The sequence below is a fragment of the Tenrec ecaudatus genome, chromosome 1 (assembly GCF_050624435.1).
Source record: "Tenrec ecaudatus isolate mTenEca1 chromosome 1, mTenEca1.hap1, whole genome shotgun sequence".
Taxonomy (NCBI): Eukaryota; Metazoa; Chordata; class Mammalia; order Afrosoricida; family Tenrecidae; genus Tenrec; species Tenrec ecaudatus.
Window position 1 is genome coordinate 196,410,126 of NC_134530.1, and position 24,422 is coordinate 196,434,547.

At 41.4% G+C, this 24,422-nt stretch overlaps 1 protein-coding gene across 1 annotated transcript in view; it reads left to right on the plus strand.

The window, feature by feature from the left end:
- RGSL1 (regulator of G protein signaling like 1) overlaps positions 1 to 24,422 on the plus strand; it is a 96,471-nt gene that overhangs the window by 69,431 nt on the left and 2,618 nt on the right. The window contains exons 16-18 of the mRNA XM_075541446.1: positions 8,332 to 8,506; positions 21,805 to 21,943; positions 22,199 to 22,323. Coding sequence (XP_075397561.1) covers positions 8,332 to 8,506; positions 21,805 to 21,943; positions 22,199 to 22,323 — 439 coding nt within the window. The remainder of the gene's footprint in view (positions 1 to 8,331; positions 8,507 to 21,804; positions 21,944 to 22,198; positions 22,324 to 24,422) is intronic.

Sequence of the window (24,422 nt, forward strand, 5' to 3'; positions counted from 1 at the left end):
TCTGCATCTTTTTTATTTTTTGATGATGTATGTATCATTGGGTTTGGTCTGGCTCTTGCCAGAGTATCTGGTCCTCATTCTGGGAACTGTGTAGTATGTATATTTCTCCCTAATAGGCCTATCTATTGTTTCACTGAGAATTGAGCTATGAGGATGAGTTCATTTCCAGATCTGAAAGGTTATTAAGGGTCCTAGTCATGGGGTTTCCACTAGTATATAACCAGTAATCCTGATATTTTTGATGATGTTGAGTTTCACATTTTTCTCCCATTCCATCCAAGACCTTCTACTGTGATCTCTTTCAGAGTAGTAGGTAGTGGTAGTCAGACACCATCTAATTCTGGTATCAAGGTTGTGGACTAATTGTTTCTATATTTCTCCTTCTCTTTCTCCTCCTCCTCCTCCTCCTCCTCACTGTACTTTCCTCTGCAGGTGCCTTGGTGGCATACTGGTTTATGCACTGAGCTGCAGTCCTCAAGGCCAGCAATTTGAAAGCTCCAGCCACTACTGGGGAGAAGGACAGGACTTTCTGCTCCCATAAAGAGTTACAGGCTCAGAAGCCATTCAGTATGAGTGTATGGTCGCTATGAGTCAGCATCGACTCGATAGTAGTGAATTTTTTGAGTATATTTTCCTCCACGGGGGCACCTTAGATGGATGTTCAAGGAGCCTTGTGGCACAGTGGGTTCCATGTTGGACTTCTTTCTGCAAGGTCAACAGTTCCAACCCACCAGATGTTCTGTGGGAGAAAGATGCAACTCTCTGCTTCTTTAGAGATTTTCAATCTTGAAACTCCATGGAAACAGTTATACTCTGTCCTATAGAGTTGCTGTGAGTCAGAATTAACAGTCTTAGTGAGTTTGCTTAGATGGCCACTAACAAGATCTTTGGACCCCAAATGCTACTCAACAAAGTAGGATACAGAACATTGTCTTTGTGGCCTGTGCTCTGCCGGCCGATGCTGGTGTCCACCCAGACCATGTCCCCAGCTCCAGAGAGCATCACTCCCTGAAGGTGTTTGTTTATGCCTAAGAAGCTTCATGACTTCCCGCTGTGTGTGCTCCACCACATCCATCTGCAGCAAAGGTAAATAAATGCATATCTTCTGTCAGATCTATATATGTTCATGAGCATTGTTGCCCTCTCCCCCCACCCCACAACCATTTGACCAGCAAGTCTGTCTGTGCACCTACTTAAAGATCACCATTATTGAAGAATTGTGTGTATAACAAGATTGACTGTGATTGCGTTTAACACGTGGATTTCTCTCAGTGTCTTCCTGTGCCCACATTTGTTTACTGGTCTTCCACTTATTGTATATTGCTTTCCATTCCACCAAAGTTAACACTTGGCTGCTTTCTAGGCAGTAATTTACCCTCCTTTCCCCACCCACCCTTGATAACAATCAAATGATTTTTCTTTTAATATAACTTTTTATTGACTTCTGCAGTAGAGATCTCATATAATATTTGACCTCTTGTGTCTAATTTTATTCCGCATAATGTCCTCCAGGCTCATATATGTTATGAGGTGTTTTATAGACGCATTGTTGCCATTCCGAACGCTCTTATTGTGAATGAACATGACAATGAACACTGACGTGCATGCTTGTGCCATGGCTCTTTTTTTCTCTGGGCTGTATCTCAAGTAGAGGGATTGGTGATTCATATGGTATTTCTATTTTCAACTTTTAAAAGAAACTCCATACCGTTTTCACAGTGGTTGTTCCATTTTACAATCCTACCAGCAGTGGATAAAAATTCCAGTCCCTCCTCCTTGACGGCATTTGTTGTTTTCCACTTTTTAAAAATGCTCTGAATGTTTTGGTAAGATGATATCTCATTGTTTTGATTTACATTTCTCAAACATCTGATGACTGCATTTCTTCATATTTAGTGGGTGCCTGAATGTCTGTTTTGGTGAAGCGTTTGTCCATGTCCTCTGTATATTTTTAATAGGACTTTTTTGGTCTTTTTCTTGTCATGGTGTTAAAGTCTTGTATATCTAGATTTTAAAGATCAGTCCCTTATCCATTACGTCAGTGTCAAAATATCTTCCCGGTCTGTGGGTTCTGTTTTTATTTGGTTGGTGAAATATTTTGATGCGCATGCATGTCTAATTATTAGGAGGTCATGTAGTTGGTCCACTACTCTTTGTGTGTTTTCAGTTATGTTTGGTAGTGCATATATGTCATGTACGCCTTTGTCCATATGTTTTCATTCATAATTTTAAGTTTTACATTTGTCTTGCATTCAGCCTGACTTTGTTTTTCTAATGATGTGACATATGGACACTGTTTCATTTTTCTGCTAATGGGTATTTGGTTTTTCCAGCACCATTTATTAAAAAGTATCCATTCTCATTAAATGCTTTTATGGCCTTTGTCAAAGACCAGCTGTCCACAGATATAGGGAGGTATACTTCTGGTTCTCAATACCATTCCATTGGTTTCTGTGTCTGTTGTTATACCAGCACCTGACTATTTTGGCTACAATGGCTGCACAGTGGAGTTTGGAATTAGGAAGTGTGAAGACACATTGTTTTTCTTTAGCAGTGCTTCAACTGTTTGAAGTATCCTTTCCTTCCATATAGAATTGGTGATTCATTTTTTTTCCATTTCCTTAAATGATGATGTTGGAATCTGGATTGCATACTATCTGTAGATTGTTTTGAGTAGCATTAACATTTTCACAATGTTAAGTCTTACTGTCCATGAGCATGGTATAGTTTTCATTTATATACATCTCTTTTGGTTTCTTGCAGTAATGCTTTGTAGTTTTCTTTATATAGGTCGTTTGTTTCTTTGGCTAGATTTATTCCTAAGCATTTCAAATTTTGATAGTTAGTGTAAATGGTATTGTTTTCCTGATTTCCTTTTCAGATCTTTATTTGTTTACCATAAAGGAATCAAACTCATTTTTATATGTTGATCTTGTAACCCTACCACTTTGCTGAATCTTTCCATCAGCTCCAGTAATTTTCTTGCTGAGTTCTTGAGATTTTCTATGTCTAGGACCATATGATCTGCAAATACAGAGACATTTATTTCTTCGTTGACAATTTAGAAACCTTTACATTTCTTTTGGTCTGATAGCGCTGGCTAAGACTTCTAGTACAATATCAAATATCAGTGATGATAAAGGGCATTCTTGCCCGGTTCTCATTCACAAAGGGAATACTTACATCTCTCTGCATCTCAATGTTGGTCATTGTTTTTTCACATATGCCTTTTATTATGTTGACAAATTTGCCCTGTTCTAGTTTGTTGAACATTTTTACCAGGAATGAGCATTTTATTTTTTCAAATTCCTTTTCTGCACAAATCAACATGATCATGTGGTTCTTGTTCTTTGTTTTGTTTGGTGGTTTAAGTGGATTAGTTTTCTAATGTTGAAACATCCTTGCACACCTGGCATGAACCCCACTTGGTCATGATGTTTATTTGTTTGAGATATGTCATTAAATTTTATTGGTTAGAATTTTGTTGAGAATTTTTTGCATCTATATTTACGAGGGATATTTGTCTTTGCCTGGTTTTGATATCAGTGTTAGATTCACCTCGTAAAATTAATTTAGAGTATCTCATCCTTTTTTATATTCTTGCATGGTTGGAATCGATGCCCATTTTTTCTGAATGTCTAGTAAAACAAATTTTTTAGTATTTAAAAAATCCTGATCAATTGCTTCTTTAGTTATGGATCTGTTCGATCTTTCTACTTGGGCCTTTATTCATTTAGGAAGATAGTACATTTCTAGAAGCCAGTCCACTTCTCCTAGGTTTTCAGATGTGTTGGAGTATAGTTCTTCATAGTATTCTGTTAATACCTCTTTCTTTCCAATGGTTTTGTTAGAGCTCACTATTTTATCTGTTTTGTGTGCTGTTTGCATCTTCTTCTTTTCCTTTGTTGTACTTGCCAGTGGTTTTTCTATTTTATTAATCCTTTCAAAGAACCAGCTTCTTGTTTTATTGATACTTTCTATTGTTTTCCTATTTCATTTATTTCTACTGTAATTTTTATTATTTTTTTCTGATGATTACAGGCTTGTTTTCTACACTTTTCCTAATAAGTGGAGATTTTGGGTTAAAGTGTTGATTTTAGTTCTTTCTTCTTTTTTACTGTGTTTGTTGTGTGAGCCATTTTATCCTGTTTTGCATGTGTGCTGTGAACTGAAATTGTCTGTTGTCTCTGAGACATTGTAATGTTGTATTTGAATTTAATTGGTGATTATGTGTTGACATGTTGCTAAGAACTAAGTCAAGAAATATGTGCACCAGGGTTGTATCCTTTCAACATACTTATTCAATCTATCTGCTGAGCAAATAATTTGAGAAATTAGACTGTATGACAAAGAATGAGGCATAAGGATTGGAGGATGAGCCATTAACTACCTGTGATATGCAGATGACACCACCTTCCTCGTTGAAAGGGAAGAAGAACTTGAAGCACTCATTGTGAAGATTCAAGAGTATGGCCTTCAATATGGAAATATTTGGTTCAACGGACTAATGGACCGTGCAAACATCAGTCACCAGGACACTGAAACTAGAAGAATTAGGTGGTGTCTAGCTACCACTACTAGCTGCTCCAAAAAGGATTACATTAGAAAGTCCAGGTTAGAGTGGAAGAAAAATGTGAAATAAAACCCATAGTCATAAGACAAGCTGTGTTTACTGGTTGAATAAAAATTAATGTCTACTCCCCCTCAAAAACAAAACCCCCAAATTATGGTTCTTAGTTACTCTTCAGGTTTGAAAGAGAACCCACTCCATGTTATAACAAGCAACCATTTAAGATAAAGGGCACCATTCACCCAAGGATTAAGTACGGAAGGTTAGAAAAGAAGGGGGATGGGTACTGGAAACAGGAAACACAAAGAGGAAGTGGGATAAGTGGTGGTACACTGAGGGGAATGGGTTAATGAATTGAGACAAATTTTGTATGAGTAATTGAATGTAAAGCTGATGGTCTGCTCTGTAAAATTTCACCCAATTCACAATGAAAAGTTAAGAAAGAAACTACATTCTTCACTATGGCTTATACTACAATCGTAAAACCAAATCTGAACCCAAACAATAGCCATCAAGTTGAAATTTTCTCATAATACCCTTAGATAGGGCTTCTGAGACTGTAAATCTGTACAGGAGCAAACAGCCTCATCTTTCTCCCACAGAGTGACTGGTAGTTTGGAACCACCAACCTTATAGCTATTTGTCCAATGTCTAACCCACAGAAGCATTCCAGCTCTTTACTTCAACATTAAAAATACCAAACTCCTAACAACCAGACCAATAAATATCTTAATAAAAACAGAAAATATCAAAGTTTATAAGGTTTTCATTTTACTGGTGTCCATAATCAACACCCATGGAAGCAGCAGTCAAAAAATCAAATGACATATTGCATTGGGCAACTCTACTGAAAAAGACTTATTTAAATTGTTAAAAAGCAACAATGCCATATTGATGATTAAGATGCACCTCACTCAAGCCATGGTATTTTTCAATAATTTCATATGCATACAAAAGTTGGACAATGAATAAGGAAGCCCAAAGAATTGATGCATTTGAATTAAGGTGTGGGTAAGGAGTACTGAATATATACCATGGATTTCTCGGAGAATAAACACATCTGTCTTTAAAATACAAGGTCAGCCTTTCGAAACCTCCAGCCACTCTTCAGGAGAAAGATGGGGCTTTCTAATCCTGTGAAAAGTCACAGTCCCAGAAGTGCACAGAGCAGCTCCATCCTGTCTTTTAGGGTTGCTATGAGTTGGCATCAACTCAATGGCAATGAATTTGGTTTTATAAAAATTAAAAAAACCAAAACAAAAAAACACCTGGAAAAGGACATCGTATTTGGTAAGGAAGAAGAGTGGCCCAAAAGAAGATCCTCAAGGAGATGGACAGACACCGTGCCTACAAGAATGGGCTGAGACATAACAAGTGTGGGGGTGGCGCAGGACAGGCGTGTGTTTTGTTCTGTTGTAGGTAAGGTTGCTGTGAATCAGAACTGACTAAATTGCACCTAACAACACCAATGAACCTTAGTACCTAACATAATGCCCGGGATATAAGTGTTAGATAGTCATTAAATGTTGTAATTATCCTCCCATCCTATATGTAACACTACACAAAAGGGAGTCGCATTCATATATAGAGACAACTATGCTCACATCACTCACTATTGAAACAGTTCTCAGAATAAAGAATTTGTAGGGAAAATGGTAAATTCTACATTTTCATTAGACAATTTTCTTATTCTTAGCAAGGCAATTTATGTGCGTCAACCTGTGTGGCAGCGAATACTTAATATGGCACTACTAACTATAGTCTTTGTGTCTCTAATGACTGGATTGGACTATGCAAATAAGTATATGGAACCCTAATGTAAAGATTCATCAATTTTTCCATCCCATGAGACTTCAAATGAAATACTGCATAGGTAAAAAGGGAGGAATCTCATGACAACTGTATTAGTCTAAGTAAACTAGGGAAACAAATCCACAGAAACTTATATGTATAAGAGAGAGTTCTATATAAAGGGTAAGTGCACATCAAGAAAGTCTCCCAACCCAGTGCTGTCCAAGCCCATAAGTCCAACATTAGCCCATATGTCCAACACCAATCTACAAAATCCTCCTCCATCTCACAAAACACACGCAAGGACACCAACTGTAGGGGGAAAGCCGTTTCAGTGAACGTGTAAACATCTCTGCCTGATCCCACATGTGTTAATTGGCCAGGTTGGCACCATAAACCTTAACTATCTCAACAACCAAGAAAGAAGATCCAGGAGTTCAGTGCATCTTTTGGATCCCTGCACTGAGAGCCTCTTCAATCCAGAAGACAGATAGTGAGACGCCAGAGATGGTGAGGGATGATGTGAAGCAGTGACAGAGAAATAATAGCAGCAGTAGCTATCGAGCCAAGAGACTGGTAGATGACAGAGCATTGGACTTCCTGACCCAAAGATCGAAAACACTGAGTATCTTTGCACAGAAATTGCTGGAGGAGTGGGGTGCCTCTGGGTCTGTGTTGTCAAATGTAAAAAGAGCTTTTAAACATTTGTTAAGAAGAGCAGAGGCTGAGGGGCTGTTGGGCCAAAAGTCTAAGAGCCAGAGAGAGGCATGCTTACGGGCACTGCTAGAAGAGACTGTCCTGATTGAAGACCTGGATCCTGAGTTGTTTCTGAACCAGAATTGCAACCTAGTACTTTCAAAACCTCCCTAATCATGAGTATGGTCTGTGACTTCTGTGTGACCATTGTAATGATTTATCAAACCCAGCAGAGAAGTAGAGTGTTGTGGGAGGAATGGTTGCTGTCAGACTTACTATGAAGCTGGGAGGATGACGGCATGTCGGAACACTACCTCGAAGGAATCAGTCTTGGAGTGTTCACAGCGATGGCGATTCCTTCTCTCTCTTTTGAAGGTCAAGGAGGTCGGATGATTTTTATAATCTTTCATGTCCAGCCCCAAACCATTCTCTTCTGAGCTCTGAATCCCTGTGGATGGATTTCTTGGTGTATACTCAAGTCTAGAAACTTCCTAAAGGAAACACCTTATTCCTGACACATGATCCGAACCTAGGACCTTATAGGCTCTCCTTTTCTTATATTTCTTTTCTTATTTCTTCCTCCCATTTGTTTCTTTAAAAAATTTCTTTACTCTCCCTGTTTCAGCTTTGTGTTGTTTTCCTCCATTGCTCCTAAATTTCCAAAGCCCCAAACCAAACTCCCTGCCATTGATGCAGACTCTTAGCAACTCTATAAGACAGAGTAGAATTGCCCCTGTGAGTTTCCAAGAATCTAGCTGCTTAAGGGGGCAGAAAGCCCCATCGTTCTCCCTTAGAGCTGGCCGGTAGTTTCGAATTGGAACCTTGTGGTACTCAGCCCAATACCACTATGCCAGCAAGGCTCCTGAATTGCTTCTCCAGTACACGGTGAATAAATATCTTCAGAGCCACACACTCCACTTTGAAGATCGTTTCTGCAGGTTGTACGTTCAGTCTCTACAGAAATGCTAGGGATGTCCTTTACTCTAATGTTATTTCTATTGGACAAGCACCAGATGAACACCTTTCAATGTTAGCAATTAAAAAAAAGTATTGTTCCCACATTTGGAGAGAGGGACTTTTCAACTGTCCTACCAGTCCACCAAGTCTGAGTAAGAAGTTGAGCACCGTGGTAGGGTACGGCTGTTTCACAAGACACCACAGGAAGGCCCACATTTCTGTTTCATTCGCTGCACCTCAGTGACGCCCACGGGGCAGGCTGGGGCTCAGGCACGGGGTGACAGACCAGTCTGATTCTAATTCTCTTCACCTCTCAGATGTCTCCTCCTCGGGGAATGCACCAAGTCACCCAGGCTTGACTCCCTCGAACGCCCGGAGCTCAGAGTTTGAGAATGGAGAAACACCGCTTTTGAAGCGCCGTATGTTTGGCCACAAGACCATCATCATCAACTTTTTGGTCAATGATATAGATTTCTTTTCTGAAATGGAAAAGTAAGTTTCCTACCTCTTCTTTCCCTCATGACCTTCCACCCAAAGTGTCTCCCACCAAAGACCAACTTGGCTTTGTATGTATATATAATGACGCTAAGTTCAGGCCTGTCAACTGGGCACCTCCACCTGAAACCCGATGTTGGTGTGTCAGTTGCTCCCATTCATTCTTTTAGTTTCTAATGACTCGTCAGTGTTCAGGAGTTCCTGATGGTGAAACGTAAGGCTCGTCCCATAAAGTAGAGACCTTTTCCCTTTATTTGTACATATGATACAAGTTCTTGTAGATGACACCCTGGATCAGTAGTTCTTTAGTCACAGCAATGAATTACAATGATAAACTGGTGTGTGTGTGTGTGTGTGTGTGTCTGTGTGTCTGTGTGTTCAGGTATATACACGTATTCATATACAGAGAGACGAAACAGATTTTAAATAAAACATATTAATATTTATTCATTCATATGCCCAATTTTGATGTAAAGTCAAAGCCATTCCACTAATTGGAGATCCATATGTTCTTTCTTGTATAAACTTTATGCAAAATGTTATCTAAAACAAAAATCCAAACTTGCTGCTGCCAATCAATTCCAACTCATATAGCCAGAGTAGAATTCTCCAGTGTCTCCAAGGCTGTTCGTCTTTAGGAGAGCAAACATTCTCAGAGCAGCAGGGGGGATTCAAACCACCAACCTTTTCATTAGCAACTGCACACAGTTCACCACTGTACCACCGGGCTTCTTTCTTCTTCTTCTTTTTTTAATTGGGGGCTTGGACAACTCTTATCACAATCCATAATACATCCACTGTGTCAAGTACATTTGTACATTTGTTGCTATCATCATTCTTAAAATATTTGCTTTCTCGAGTCCTTGGTATCAGCTCATTTCCCCCCTCCCTCTCCACTCCCTCTCCCTCATGAACTCTTGATAATTTATAAATTATTATTATTTTGTCATATCTTACACTGTCCAATGTCTCCTTTCACCCACTTTTCTATTGTTTACCCCCCATGGAGGTGGTTATATGTAGATCCTTGTAATAGGTTCCCCTTTCTACCCCACCTTCCCAGTATTGCCATTCTCAGCACTGGTCCTGAATTCCCTGTGTTTCCAGTTCCTATCTGTACCAGTGTACATCCTCTAGTCTAGCTGGATTTGTAAGGTAGAATTGGGATCATGATAGTGGGGCGTTGGGGAAGGAAGCATTTAGGAACTAGAGGAAAGTTGTATGTTTCATCGGTGCTACACTGAACCCTGACTGGCTCGTCTTCTCCCCATGACCCTTCTGTAAGGGAATGTCCAGTTGCCTATAGATGGGTCTTGGGTCCCTAATCTGTACTCCCCCTCATTCACAATGATTTGATTTTTTGTTCTTTGATGCCTGATACCTGATCCCTTCGACACCTTGTGATCACACAGGCTGGTGTGCTTCTTCTATGTGGGCTTTGTTGCTTCAGGGCTAGATGGCCGCTTGTTTACCACTGGGCTTCAAGTGGAATAAGGTGTCTGTATGGCACAAATGGCCTGTGATTGACTGCTAACGTGAACATTGGTAATTTGAACCTGTCAGAGTAAACCAGCCTCTAACAACCACAGGGTCCCTAGGCACAATTGTATGATTATAATATATAAAGATTATAATAAAGTCATAGATGATAGGAGAGATAATAAAGGAGTCAGACACATGTCATTGTAGCATGCTCACCTCTGGGATGTCCATGATCTTAGCAGCTAGGTCTGCGCAGATAGAGAATATATTTCTAACCAAGACTTATAAATACTTAGGGGGTATGCAAGCCCCACTGATTACAGGTAACCACATATGTAACAGGAAGGGATTGTCCAATAGGCATATGTGTGACAGGAAGGGGATGAGCTAGGGGTACACATGTGACAAGATGGGCAGACCCTAGATTTGTGACGGCAGCCTAACTTTGGTGGTCCTTGGGTGGGCTTGACCTTGTCTCTGGGCTCTTTCAGGGAAACAATCCACTATCCTTATCAGCACGGAGTGAGCCCCACCTATAGTGGGACAGACAATAGTGCTTGATTGCTCTAGAATACTTCTAAGCAGCTGACTACCCACAGAGCATTAGCAAGCAGCAGACAACCTGGGGGGAAACCCTTTTGCATCCCACCTGAACCCACTCTGAAGCACAGTGTAAGAAAGGCTGGGCGAACTGCTGCTGTCAAATGGTAATCCAGACCACTCCAGGGAGCACAGTTCTGCTTGGCAACAGATGGGGTCATGGGAGTTGGAACCAACTCAACAACCCTAGGTTGTTTTTGAACTTCGCTTTTGTTTTGTGAATTTAAATGTTAATTTAAAGTGAAGCAACACTGCAGACTACAACAAAATGATTTCTAAATTATTGCAAAAGCAATGTTATTCCTGGGTAATTTTATACTTTTTTCTGTTTTTTAATCTTTTTATTGGGGGGCTTGTGAAACTCTTATCACAATCCATACATACATCATCCATTGTCTCAAGTATGTTTGTACATATGTTGCCATCATCGTTTTCAAAGCATTTTCTTTCTACTTGAGCCCTTGGTATCAGCTCTACCTTTTTTTTCCTCCCTCCCTCGTGAACCCTTGATAATTTACAAAAGTCTCCCTGTCCACCTAACTCAACACCAGTTTGTTTTCTTTTGTTTTTTAAATAGCATGCCTTTATAGGCTGTTCCAAAGCATTCAAATTTATGTTCAGAGAGGCCATTTTTATTTTCATATTTCATAAATTTACATTAATCATGAGTTATAAGTAAAATTGAAATGGACTTGGAGTCTTTAGTGACAAGCAAGTTCATCTACAAAAGAAAAAATACCTGGAAAGAAATATGACTCTTGGTAAGCATATATGTCAACCAGTTGGAGTGGAATGGGAGGGTGAAATAGAGACAGCCTGATGGGCCTCATTGGTATGTTTTTTTAGAAAAAACATGCAGCACCAAGTAACCCAATGCATCAGTTAGGACAGTTTAAGAGATCTCCCACTGCATCCGAATGAAGGCTTTAGCTCAGTTCCACAAATTAAAGTCTATCGGTTGTTTATATTGATTATTCACTTTGGCATTAGAGGGACAGAAAACAACTGTAACATTTTTCCTGCCCTCCATCATTCCCAAGATTAATTGGGGTGTTAAACAGGATGCAGGCAGAAGTTGGGAAGTGGCATGGTAAGTGGTGTGTCACAGGAAAAGCATGGAGGCCAATGTTAGGGCGACAGATATCCCCCACTGAATTCTGCAGAATGGCTGTGGGGAAACGAAAGGGGAGCAGAGAGGCTGCTCGTCAGGCTGGGCAGCTCTCACTGCTAGGGCTCCGCTTCTCACCACTGACATGTCTGCTTCCCTGCTCGCTCCGCGAACTGTTCTCTGAGCAGCAGTCAGAGTGGTCTTTTCAAAATGTGAAGGTCATTGGGGTACTCTCCTGGCTAAACTGTTCTGGTAACTTTGCATGACCACTGGGATAATGTCCAAACCCCCTCCCATTCGCTAACGCACTCTATGGGAACTGGACCTGCCTGCATCTCAGAGCTCACCTCGGGCTCCGGGGACCACTGACTCCCAAGCTCTAGATTCTGGAGGTCTGCTCAGCTGCTCCCACAGGCCACATGAGAGCGCTGTGCTTGCTCTCCCCTCCACAGGAAGGCGCCCCCACCCTCAGATCTTCAACTAGTTGGCTCTTTCTTTCCTCATTATTCAAGTCTTAGTGTACACGCCTGTGGTGGTCACCTAATCTGGTGTCAGTTTAAGGATTAAGAGTGTAGGGGTGGAGTCTAGGCTGTCAGTCAGATCATAGCCAATGAGACTTCCTGAGAATTCTGGGAAATCTAGGACTTCCTCCGTGGAGATGAGAGACCCTTCTCTCGCTCTGCTAACTCCCTGGGAGACATTGCAGAAGACAAGCCACATGGACACAACCAGATCTCGGAAGCCGGAGAAGACACAGAGAGACCCCTGCCAGTGCTGAGATGCTTATAATGCCACTGGACCCAAAGACTTTCTACCCACTGGCCTGTGATCTTCCTGCAGTCGGCATCATTGCATGTGTTTCATGGGTCTGAAGAGGACTTTATAGATTGATATTGGAAATATGGGCTAATATCGGACTTATGGACTTGCTCTGGACTGGGCTGGGATGTTTTCTCCATGTTCAATTGCTCATGTACATAAATCTCTTGTACACATGTGTGTCCATGGATTTGTTTCTCTAGTCTACCCAGACTAGCACAATCCCTCTCCTAACCTCATCACCCACCTTTGTTGCCTTTATAGCATCTTTACTGGATATTTAATTGCTCATTTATTTGCACACATGTCTTCTCTCCCTTGCTGCTTGTAAACTCCCAGAGGGCAGGGCCTTATTTGTTGCTGAAACCTCGCTCCTCTAAGTGAGCAGAGGAGGCCCTGAATCAATACCCACAGATTGAATGGACAAATGGAGATTCAAAACAGGCTGAGAACTGATGCCAACAGTTGGCATTCTACTACTGGAGAAATTTAAAAGGTGCAACAGAGCTGAAGAGAGGCCTGCTGAGCCAACAGCGAAGGAGCCAGCCCCATGCTTTCCCACGCTCACAGAAAGAGCTAAAACCAGGCAGAAATGGTCTGGACCACTGTCGTAAAGAGTTAAAGGTTCACTTTAATTAAACAGATGTTGAATGAACAGGCAATGGCTTGTCAGTTCCAAGGACAGTAGCGGGAAATCACCAGCTGCCCTGCAGAAGGAAGATCAGACTTTCTACTCCCTTTAGAGAGTTGCCGTCTCCGCTACCGCAGGGGAAGTTCTGCTCGGTCCTACAGGGTCACTGTGAGTCGGAACTGAATGGGTGGCAGTGAGTTTAGTTTTTGGTTTGGAATAAAGGAAAAGACACTTCAAATGGTATGAAAGCTTTGTGGCTTTTAAAGTCGCTTGGGCCATGCATTGCCCTGTTCAGCAGGCAGCTTAGAAGACCCTGATTCCTGCTTCTTAAATGAGCATCAGCGCTCTTGCTCACAAAGGTTTCAGTTTCTCTGTTAGAACATTTTTGGAACATTGAGGAATAACTGAAAGATTGATATAAGACACTGTCTCTGTTTTGTCTGTCTTAAAATTCTTCTCGGGCCAGATGACTAGCAAGCATTGCTTGAAAAGATTGCAGGGTAGATAATTCTGTAGCCAGCTGGGGTAAAAAGAGTGCAATGGAGACAGACAGACATTAGACTGCTTAAGACGTAAAGGTGAGACCGAGTTTGAAAATAGGGCATTCAAGCCCCATGTTTGTGAGTGCACTTGAGGAAACCACATGCATACCCAGAGCGAGCGAGCACCACTGCCCGAAAGACCTGGGGAAGCAGCCTGCCCCGTGGGTTGGTCTCTGCGCTCAGTTAGTGTCAGCGCGACTGTGTGCGGAAGGCGTGTCTCAGCACAGGGGCCATCTGCAAAGACGGTGAGCTTATTTCTGCTGTGGTCCTTTTGTTCCTTTCGTAGGTTTTTGTTTTGCCTTTGACAATGCCAGGTAATTGCTGTCAAAACTCTACCTAAAGACAACTAAAGGACCAGAGACTTTGGTGACCACACACAGGACCACCGTAACCCTTGTGAGAGAGTGTGGGGAAAGCACTAAGTCTATTGACTACCATAGCCTTGATCATGAAAAAAAAAAAAGGCATCTCTGGGAAGAGGAAGGTTCTGCTCTTATAATACTCTATTGCCAGTTTAACAACGACAAAGTTCACAGAAAAACAAGCACGTGTAACCATTCAAAATAACCAAATGACGCAAACAATTCCTGAGAAAATCCAGACATGGGATTTACTAGGGAAAGACTTCAAAGGAATTATCTTAAAATATTCAAAAAGCTCAAGAGATGCACGGACAAAGACCTAAAGGAATAAAATTAAAGCATCAAGAAGGGCCAGAAATTATCGAAAGTGAAATTTAAAATTTGCTAGGGGAGTTTACCAGTAGATTTGAGCGGACAGAAAGCAGAATCAGTAACCTGGAGAGAGGGAAATTTATATTACTCAGATCAGGAACAACAATAATAATAAAAGAGAAGGGGGAAAAGTCAAGAACCCCACGAGATCTGTGGGGCATCACCAAGAAGCCTGACATGAGCTGTGAATGGCCCAGAATGAGATCAGAGAAATGGGGCAAAAAATCTAAAGAAATAATGGCTAAAACCTCCAAGTCATATAAACAAAACAGGAATCTACACTTCAAAGATGTTCAGAGAAATCCAATTAGTATGAACTCAAAGAGAACCAAACTAAAGCACATCACAATCAAATTTTCAAAAGCTAGAGAGAAGACTTTGAAATCAGTCAGAGGGAAAGAGTTCATCGCAAAGCAGTGGTCTCCATAAGAATAACAACCATGGGAGAGAAACCATTGCATCCAAAAAGTAGTGGGATGATCTATTTAAAGTGCTGAAAGAAAGAAACAAAACTGTCACCCAAAAGTTCCATATCTGGAAAATTGTCTTCAAAATGAGGGAGAAATGAACACATTTCCAGAGAAACAGGAATTGAGGAAATTTACTGCTCCATCTACCGTACAAGAAATGGTCATGAGACTCCTGCAGGTTGAAGCCTAGTTCTTTAATGTTTCCTTCCCCCCAACTATCATGACTCCAATTCTAACTTAAAAATTGGGCTAGACCAGAGCATGTACACAGGTACAGATAAGAGTTGGAAACACAGGGATCCAGGACAGATAACCCACTCGGTACCAATAATGAGAATATCGATACTAGGAGGGGAAGGTTGGGGGGAAAGGGGGAATCAATTAAAATGATCTACCTATAATTCCCCCCCCCGGGGGATGGACAACAGAAAAGTGGGTGAAGGAAGACATCGGTCAGTGTAAGACATGAAAATAAAATTTCTTTTCATCATCAATGGTTCATGAGGGAGGGAGGGAAGACATGAGGAGCTGATACCAAGGGCTCCAGTAGAAAGAAAATGTTTTGAAAATGATGTTGGCAACAAATGTATGAATGTGCTTGACACAATGAATGGATGTATGGATTGTGATAAGAGCTGTACAAGTCCCCAATAAAATAATTTAATAAATTATAAAGTTTTTAAAAGTATGAAAATAAATAAGATTTCCAGTGAAGACATTATATATAAAGGCCATTATCATTGTATTGTTAAGTTTATAATTTCACTGCTCCTGTAAAGACCACAGTCCCAGAAACCCTAAAATACGGCTGCATTTCATCAGAATCCGTTGAATGGCTGTGGGTTTGGGATGGGTTAGTTCTCAAAGAGACATCTTGGCTTTATTATTATCATTATTATTTTATTGGGGCTCTTATAACAATCCACAATTCAATTATATTAAGCACCATGTGCATATGTTACCATCATTGTTTCCAAAACATTTTCTTTCTACTTGAGCCCTTGGTATCAGCTCTTCTTGTTTCCTTTCTATCCCCCACCCTCTCACCCTGGTGAATCCTTGATCAATTACATATTATTGTTATTTCGTATCTTACACTGTTCATTGTCTCTCTTCACCCACATTTCTATTGTACGTCCCCCTCATGGGGGTGGTGGTGGTGGTATATATCCAAACTTGTGATCAGATCCCCCTCCCCCCCGTATCCCCCTACCCTCAAGGTATCTGTGATAGGTAGGTTTATTGTGCCAACCCGGCCAATAGGAACATGTGGGATTAATGAGGTCACAGTTTGATTGGAGGGCAGAGGTAAATGGCTCAGCAAGCCCCACTTGTCTCTCTCTAGAGATTGAGGTTCCTTCAAGACCTGCTTCACCACACTGCTGGTGTGTACATTCCTTGAGCTGGGGACTGCAGGATCTTTTCATCTGGCTGACTGTTGGTGACCCTCCCTGTTGTTTGCTGCCTGTGGTCAGACTGCCTGCATTGCTCTATGGAAGACTCCGTTGTCTGTTCCCTTGACCTTGGACCGAGCAGCCTTCCTAAGTTGAAGGACTTCCAGTATATTAACTGTTTCACAGAAGTGAGTTGAACTGAGCCCTCTGTACTGCTGTGTGGCCTGATTAGCTGCTATATTCCTTTGTGCTGTATACATCTATCCATATATGTACAATCATAAGTGTCCTGGTGCATGCCCTCAGTGCCAAGCCCCAGTGTGATGGGGCCAAACTGTGCACTGTTCCCACGCTGTATCTCCAGTGCTGTCATGAACCATGGCAGGGTCATGGTTCAGTGAGGGACGCCACATCCCGTGGTGGGGCCAGTCCTACGGTCCGCCCCGTGTGTTTTCTGCTGCGGGCAGGAACATCGTCCTTGGGCCTTGGTGGGCCAGGATGTCCTCTCCTCCCTCTCCATCCCTTTGTGTTTCTCCCGTGTGCTCTAATCCGATGCGCCACTCTCCCCAAGCTGTAGCTCCAGTGCTGTCCTCTACGTACATTCTTCTGAGGGGCGGGGGTTTCCACATAATTGGGATTGGGACTGACCCCACAGACCTCTCTATTGGTTCCCTGGCTGTACCACAGTTTTTCAATCCATTTGTTGATGGAAATTTGGGTTGTTTCCAACTCCTTGCAATTGTGAACTGTGTTGTGATGAACATTGGAGCACAGATGTCTGGCCATGGTTTGTTTCTTGCCTCTTCTGGATATTTGCCCAGTAGAGGGGACTGTGGGTCATATGGTAGCTCAATTTCCATCTGTTTTAGATATCACCAAATCAATTTCTATAGTGACTACATACCTACAGGTCCACCAGCAGTGGATGAGAGTTCTTATCTCACCACAGCCCCTCCACACTTGTTGCTTTCTAACTTTTGAATTGGGCTATCCTTGAGGGTGTTAGGTGATATCTCATAGTTGCTTTAATTTGCATTTCTCTTATGCCTAATGATCAGGAACATTTTCTCATATGTTTATTGGCCATTCAGATTTCTGTCCTTGTGGAACTTCAGTTCAGATCATTTGCTCACCTCCTCAGAGGGGAATTAGTTTTTTTTATTTTGGGAAACTAGCAGAGTAATGTAGATTTTAGTAGTAAGGCCTTTGTCTGGTGTGTCGTTTCTAAAGATGTTTTCCTAGTTAATAGGCTTTTCTTATTACTCTCTTGGTGAATTCTTTCAGTGTATTACAGGTGTTTTATCTTCAGTATATCCCACTTGTCAATTTGTGACTCATCTGTATTTGTGTCCTTCCTTATTTTTGATAGCCTATGTATTCCCTGCACCAAAGTTCTCAGGTTTGTCTTAATTCCTTCATTGATGACTGTAGTTATCAATGTTTGATATAGTTTGGAGTTTTACCTTGAGATCTACAATCCACCTTGAGTTTATTCTCATACAACGTGTGTGGTAGGGGTCTTGTTTCCTTTTTTCTTCAGGTAGATATCCATTTTAATAGCACCACTTGTTGAAGAGGGCATCTGCTTCCCATTTGATATTTTTTGGACCTTTATCAAAGATCAGCTGTCTGTATGCTGATGATTTTATTTCGGGGTTTTCCGTTCTTTTTCATTGGTCTGAGTATCAGTCATTATACGAATACCATGCAGTTTTGACCACTGTGGCTGAATAGTGTGTGCTACAGTCAGGTAGAGCAAGCCCTCCCACTCTGTCCTTCTTCTTGAGGAGTTCTCTGCTAATTCTGGAATTCTTCCCTCTCCATATGAAGTTGGTAATCAATTTTTCCAATTCTTTGAAGAAAAATGATGGTATTTGTATGATGATTGCATTAAACTTATATTGTGCCTTGGGCAGAACTGACATATTTACTATATCGAGTCTTCTAATTAATGAGAATGGGATATTCTTCCATTTGTTGAGGTCACTCTGGGTTTCTTATAATAGTGCTCTGTAGTTTTCCTCCTACAAATCCTTTATTTTTATAGTAAGGCATATCACTAGATATTTCAATTTGTGTTTGGCTTTTGTGACAGGTTCCTCTTTTTTTGATCCCCTCTTCTGTGGTCTTGTTCAATGTGTATAGCAGTCCGATAGACTTCTCTTTGTGGATCTTGTATCCTGTCACTCTGTTATAAGCCTCTAGTGCTTCTAGTACTCCCCCTTGTGGAGCTTCTGGGATTTTCCATATATAAAATCATATCATCTGTGAATAATGGTAGTTTCACCTCTTCCTTCCCCAGGCGAGTACTTTTGATGTCTTTTCTTTGCCTTATGCTGTTAGCTAAGACCTCCAGTAAAATGTTGATTAAGAGTGGGGACAAAGGGCATCCTTGTCTGGTCCCCTTTTTTCAGTGGGATTGTTTTTGTCTTTTTTCTATTGACTACCAGATTGGCTGTTGGTTTTTCATATATAGCTTGTATAATATTGAGGAATTTTCCTTCCATTCCTATCTTCTCAAGTGTCTTACACAGGAGTTGGTGTTGGGTGTTATCGAATGCTTTTCCCACATTTATCGATGTTATCATGTGGTTCTTATAATTTTTCATGTCAATGTGGTGAATGATACTAATGGTCTTTCGTATGTTGAACCATCCCTCCATCCCTGGTATGAATCCCACTTGGTAACTGTGAGTTATTTGTTTTATAAACTTTTGTATTTTGTATTGGCCAATATTTTGTTAAGGATTTTTGTATTGATGTTCATTAGGGATATTGATCAGTAGTTCTCGATTCTTTTGGTATCCTTGCCCAATTTCGGCATCAGAGTTATACTAGCGTCCTAGAAAGAGTTTGGGAGTTTTCCATCTTTTCTATGTGCAGGATTGGTGACAGTTCTTCCCTGACTGCTCGATAGAATTCTCCTGTGAAGCCATCTGGTCCAGGGGATTTTTTTTGTTGGTAATCCCATGATAATCTTGCCTATTTCTTCTATTGCCATGGTTCTGCCGATGTTTTTGACGTTCATCAGGGATAGTCTAGGTAGGGATTGTTTTTCCAAGAATTTTTCCATGTCTTCCAAGTTGTTGAATTCATTGGAGTAAAGTCCTTTGTAGTACCGTGTAATTATCCTTTTAATTTCATTAGGGTCTGTTGTAATGTCCCCTCTTTCATCCCTCGAACATGCTATTGAAATGTGTTCCGTCCTTTCTTTGGTTAGGTTTGCCAGCGGTCTGTCAATTCTGTTTATCCCTTCAAAGAACCAATTTTTGAGGTCTGCAATCCACCTTGAGTTTATTCTTGTGCATGGAGTGAGTGGAAGCAGCTTGCTGCTTTTTTGTTGATTTATTGGAACTAGGTGCCATTTTCCTGGGATTCACAGAGCCCAGGGCTCTCTCTTTGGGAGGCTGGTGTTGGTGTTTCAGCCGGCTGCCTATAGCCAACTGCCTTGAGGGGTTGTGTTTCACCTTTGGCCCGCTGAGGTCTCCCTCTCACCTTGGCCTATGTTTTGTGCTCCAGCCACCTTCAGGTCTCCTTAGGGGCTGTTTGCAGCTGTGTACTCTGCAGTCTGAAGGAAAGTGTTGGCCTGGGAACTGGAGTACATAGTTCAGGGATGGGGATGGCATAGGACTTGGGTGACTTGTTTACTGGCTAGAGGCACTTCCGTCAGGAAGGCGGGTGGGAAGGAGGGCCCAGCTACTTCTGTTAGTGCACAATTCCACTGCTCAGAACACAGAGGGCTGGGGGTTTTCACAGGGAGGAGGGAGAAGGGATTATGCAGGGTGTGAGCCCCACAGGCTTGGGTCCCTAAGCCGCAGCTGCACCAGCTTCTGCTGGACTTCTGCCAGTTGCCTGGCAGACCTGGAGCATTGGGGCAGGACAGGAACCTAGGTGGGGGGAGGAAGGCTGGCTGGCGAGTCTGTGAGGAGTGCCGAGGTGGACGGAAACCTCTGAGGAACAGGTCTGTGAGGGCAGAAGCCTCTGCCATAAACTAGGCTGTCCTGGGGCGCAGGTAGAGGTGGAGCGGGCACCTGGAGTGCTGCAAAAGAGGCAGCTGGCGGGGGCTGAGACCTCGGGAGTCTGCAGGGAATGCAGGTGACGTGATTGAAGTCAGCTTCTGGTTCAGAGAAGTGCTCTGGGCACTCGCGTGGATCAACCAACAGCCTCCACATCACTACTTGGCCCCCAAACCTCCCCACTCACTGATCTCCATGGAGCTCCCGGTGTGAGCGACCTACCTGGTCGCCATCTTGCCCCTCCTCCTCCATGTTGATTTCTTGATTGCTGCTTCAATAGCTGTTACTGTGGAGCCAAGTAAAATTAGTCATTAGAGAACTGTAAACCCAAACCATAATGAGATACATAACTACATAACTTCAGGTACACTAGAACGATTATTAAAAACACAAAACCTAGAAACTGTTGTTGGGGGTGTAAGGAAATGGAAACATTCATGTATCTATGGTGGAAATATGTATATAATATGGTGCAGATGTCATGGAAAACAGTTTGGTGGTTCCTCAAAAAGTTAAATGCAGAATTCTCATCTAGCCTGGCAATTCCACTTCTAGGTAAATAGATGCCTAAAAGGCCTGGAAAGAAGGACTGAAGCAAATGCTTGCACCCCAAAATTTACTGCAGCAGTATCAACAATACCCAATGTGGAAACAGCTCACATGCTAATAAGTAAAACGTGGCATGGCCATACAAAGAAGTACTATTTAGTTATAAAAAGACATGAGCTTCTGATATATGCTATAAAATTGGAAAACCTTGTATAAATTGAAATCAGCCAGACAGAAAGGAATAACTATTGTATGAAGTACCTAAAGTAGACAAATTCATAATGATAGAGATTACTAGGAGCTAAAAAGAGAGTTAAATGGAGTGTTCTTGTTTAATTGGTATAGAGTTTTTGTGTGATATGTTGGAAAGTTTTGGAAATAGAGAGTGGTGGTGGTGGTCATACATCGTGGTGAGTGTAATTAATGTCACTGAACTGTGCCCTTAAGTTAAAATAATTTTTAAAAACTATTATACCACAATAAAAGTTGTCTATTACTTGAGAGAGAAAAAATGTATGCTTCATTTTGCATAAGGTACAACGGAGTTTTTTAATGGTTAGTAAAAGAATGTATTGTTTCAACAGTGGAGGTGGTCACTGTAGGAGGCTCAACACAGGAGAAGAAAGAAAGACAAGACATCCCTTAGTGTTAAAAGTATTCAAAGAAGTAGCCATAGGGGCCAGAATGAGTAAAGAGAGGAAGGTGGGATAAATAAAGAGTATGTATTACAGAATCCACTTGAAGGAACGCAGCACATTATCTGATATGCGTTAAGTGCTCAATTATTATTAATCAATGGAGGCTTTCAAATTGAATGAATGATGTCACACCTGGCCCAGGACATCCTTGGGGCCAGGATATATGTTTGTGCCTGGTGCCCTAGCTAGTCATTATTTTAATCTTGTCCTTGTTGATTTCCTACATTTTATGCCTTTTTTGTTTTTTTTTAGATTTAATACTCTGGTGAGTTCATCTCAGGTGCTACAGGCCAACCGGCTATACAAGGAGAATGATGTGATTCTACTGAGAAACAAACTGAGCATCATCTTAAAGCTCTATCTGCAATCTGAGTTTCCCCCAAAACTCAGGGTAAGGGGAACTCCTTTTCTTCCCTGCATTATGCAAAGAAGCAGTTTCCCCACAAGAACCCCAAACACCAATAATCAGGCATCGCCTGAGTCCTGGGACAACCAGGTGGACATAGGTGCCCTAGCAGCCCCATGGAAAGATTCTCCTCCCTTCTGGAAAGGGGTGGTCTGGAGGGTCCTGGGGGTCAAAAGATGTTTGCTGCCTTCCCCAGAGATTCTGCCAGTGACGGGTTCTCACCCTATGCTCTCTGGGCAGGTGAATATTTCTGAGTTCCAGAAGGATGCCATCATTGCTGCCTATTTGGACGGGAACCTCGATCGAAGCATCTTCCACAGTGCTATCCTGTCTCTCTTCCCTATCATTATGCACTTCTGGAGAAGGTAAGTATATCCCTTTAACTATAAGGTCAGGAAATCCTGTTAAAATTTTCATTTTCTGTCTTCCTCTAGACTTATGCTTTGTAGTTTACAGCTCCATGGAGGGCGTCATGTCATTTCTAGTACTTTTTACTAGAAGCGCTCTCTATGTCCTTCACTCCCTCACCCTACACTGAATTAGAAGCCAGAAGCTGATAAGACTGGAATCTAACTATCTTGGTTCTCACCTTTCCTCTTCTTGTGCTTGCTTGGTACACAGGTACTAGTTTCTCTTACACCTGGGTTCATTGCATTATGGGTAAGAATGGGCCACAATTATGTGGGAAAAAATTCTACCAAGGTTAACACAGTTGTACTTTCACTTAAGGATCCTCATGGAGGAAGTAACCTTGAAGTGGTTTTTTTTTCCAGGTTATATCCAAAACAAAATGAACAAACAAATCCAATAAAAAAAAATTCCTTGCTTTGGGGCCAATTCTAATTCGGGGCAATCCTAGAGAGCAGAGGAGAACTGCCTGCGTAGGTTTCCAAATCTTTTGCTTTTCATGGGAGCAGACTGCCATGTCATTCTTCTTCAGAACAGCTGGAGGGTTGAAGCCACTAATATTTTGGTTAGCATTTAAGCACTCAACCACTTTACCACCAGGTCTCCTCTGGAATGCTGAAATCCCCACAATTACCACGGAAGAGAAACGGGTTGCTAGACAGTCCAATTACCAACATGAACTAGAAAGTCAGAAGTCTTTAATCATATCTACCGAGGCTAATGCGGCAAATTAAAGTGTGATAAGTATAATCTGAAGACTCAAAACATAAAAAAAGAAATAAAACAAGCAAACAGAAAAATGTCTGCAGGTCAAATGCAACCATTGCCCTACTGGTTCCTAACTTGTGCTATCAATTTCAGGCGGAGAAAGTGGGCTAAAGTTCTGCCAGCTGGCTAATAATGGTTCCAATGCATAGCCCCCACCTGATGGACGGCAGTGCCATGGTGCTGGTGACTAGAGGACAACTAGCCGAAATTTCTCCAGACAAGATTAATTGGGATGTTGAGATCATCCTAGGTTTCTTTCCTTTCCTTTCCTTTTCTTATAAAGTTGCTGATTTTTTTTTCTCTCTTTAAAGAATAATGTTGGGATCTGGATCAGAATATATGGTGGTTGTAAAGAGTTACAGTCTCAGGAATCCACAGGGGTAGCTCTATCCTGTCTTATAGGGTCACGATGGGTTGACATGGACTCAAAGGCAGTGAATATTTTTGGCTAGTATTGACATTTTCACAATGCTAAATCTTCCTATCCATGAGCATGGATTGGGTACAAATATGAATCTCTTCCAGTCAATTGACCAAGGAGCTGTCTTCAAAATTTCTTAGCATAGACAAGTGAGCTTCCAGTTCTTCATTAACTCATTGAAACATTTCAATTAGTATCACATCAATTCATGGAGCCTTCCTTTTTGCTGATGCCTTAAGTGCAAGTTGAACTTCTTCTTTCAGTGTAAACTTGACTGTTAACTAGTTGACTGTGTATTCTTTATATCTTCTTTCGCTATCTCCAGTGATATGCATGAGAAAGATGAGGCTTTCTATTCCTGTCACTATTTACAGTCTTAGAATTCCACAGGAGCAGTCCTTACCCTGCCCTGTGAGGTTATGATGAGTCAGAATTGACTTGATGGCAGTGAATTTGATTTTTATGTGGACGATAGAATCCCTCAATTTCAGCTCAAGGTTCAACATTTTCCCTCATTTCTTTCATCTTGAGATACTTCTTGTACATGCTGAGCATGTTCTTGTCTTTGCACATTTAATTTAATATTGTACTTTCTTGAGCTGCTCTCTGAAATTTTTATTCAGTTCATGTACTGTATCATTTTGTCCATTTGCTTTATCTGCTGTACATTCAAGAGCAAATCTCAAGAATCTCTTTTCACATTCAATTTGAATTTTTCTCTTTCCTGTCTTTTAAATCTTTTGATTTTTTAATATATGCTGTTCTTGATGTTATCCCACACCTCATCAGGTCTTCTGTCATTAGTGTTCAGTATGTCAAAACTGTTCTTCAGAGAGTCACAAAAATTCAGATGGGACAGACTCAAGG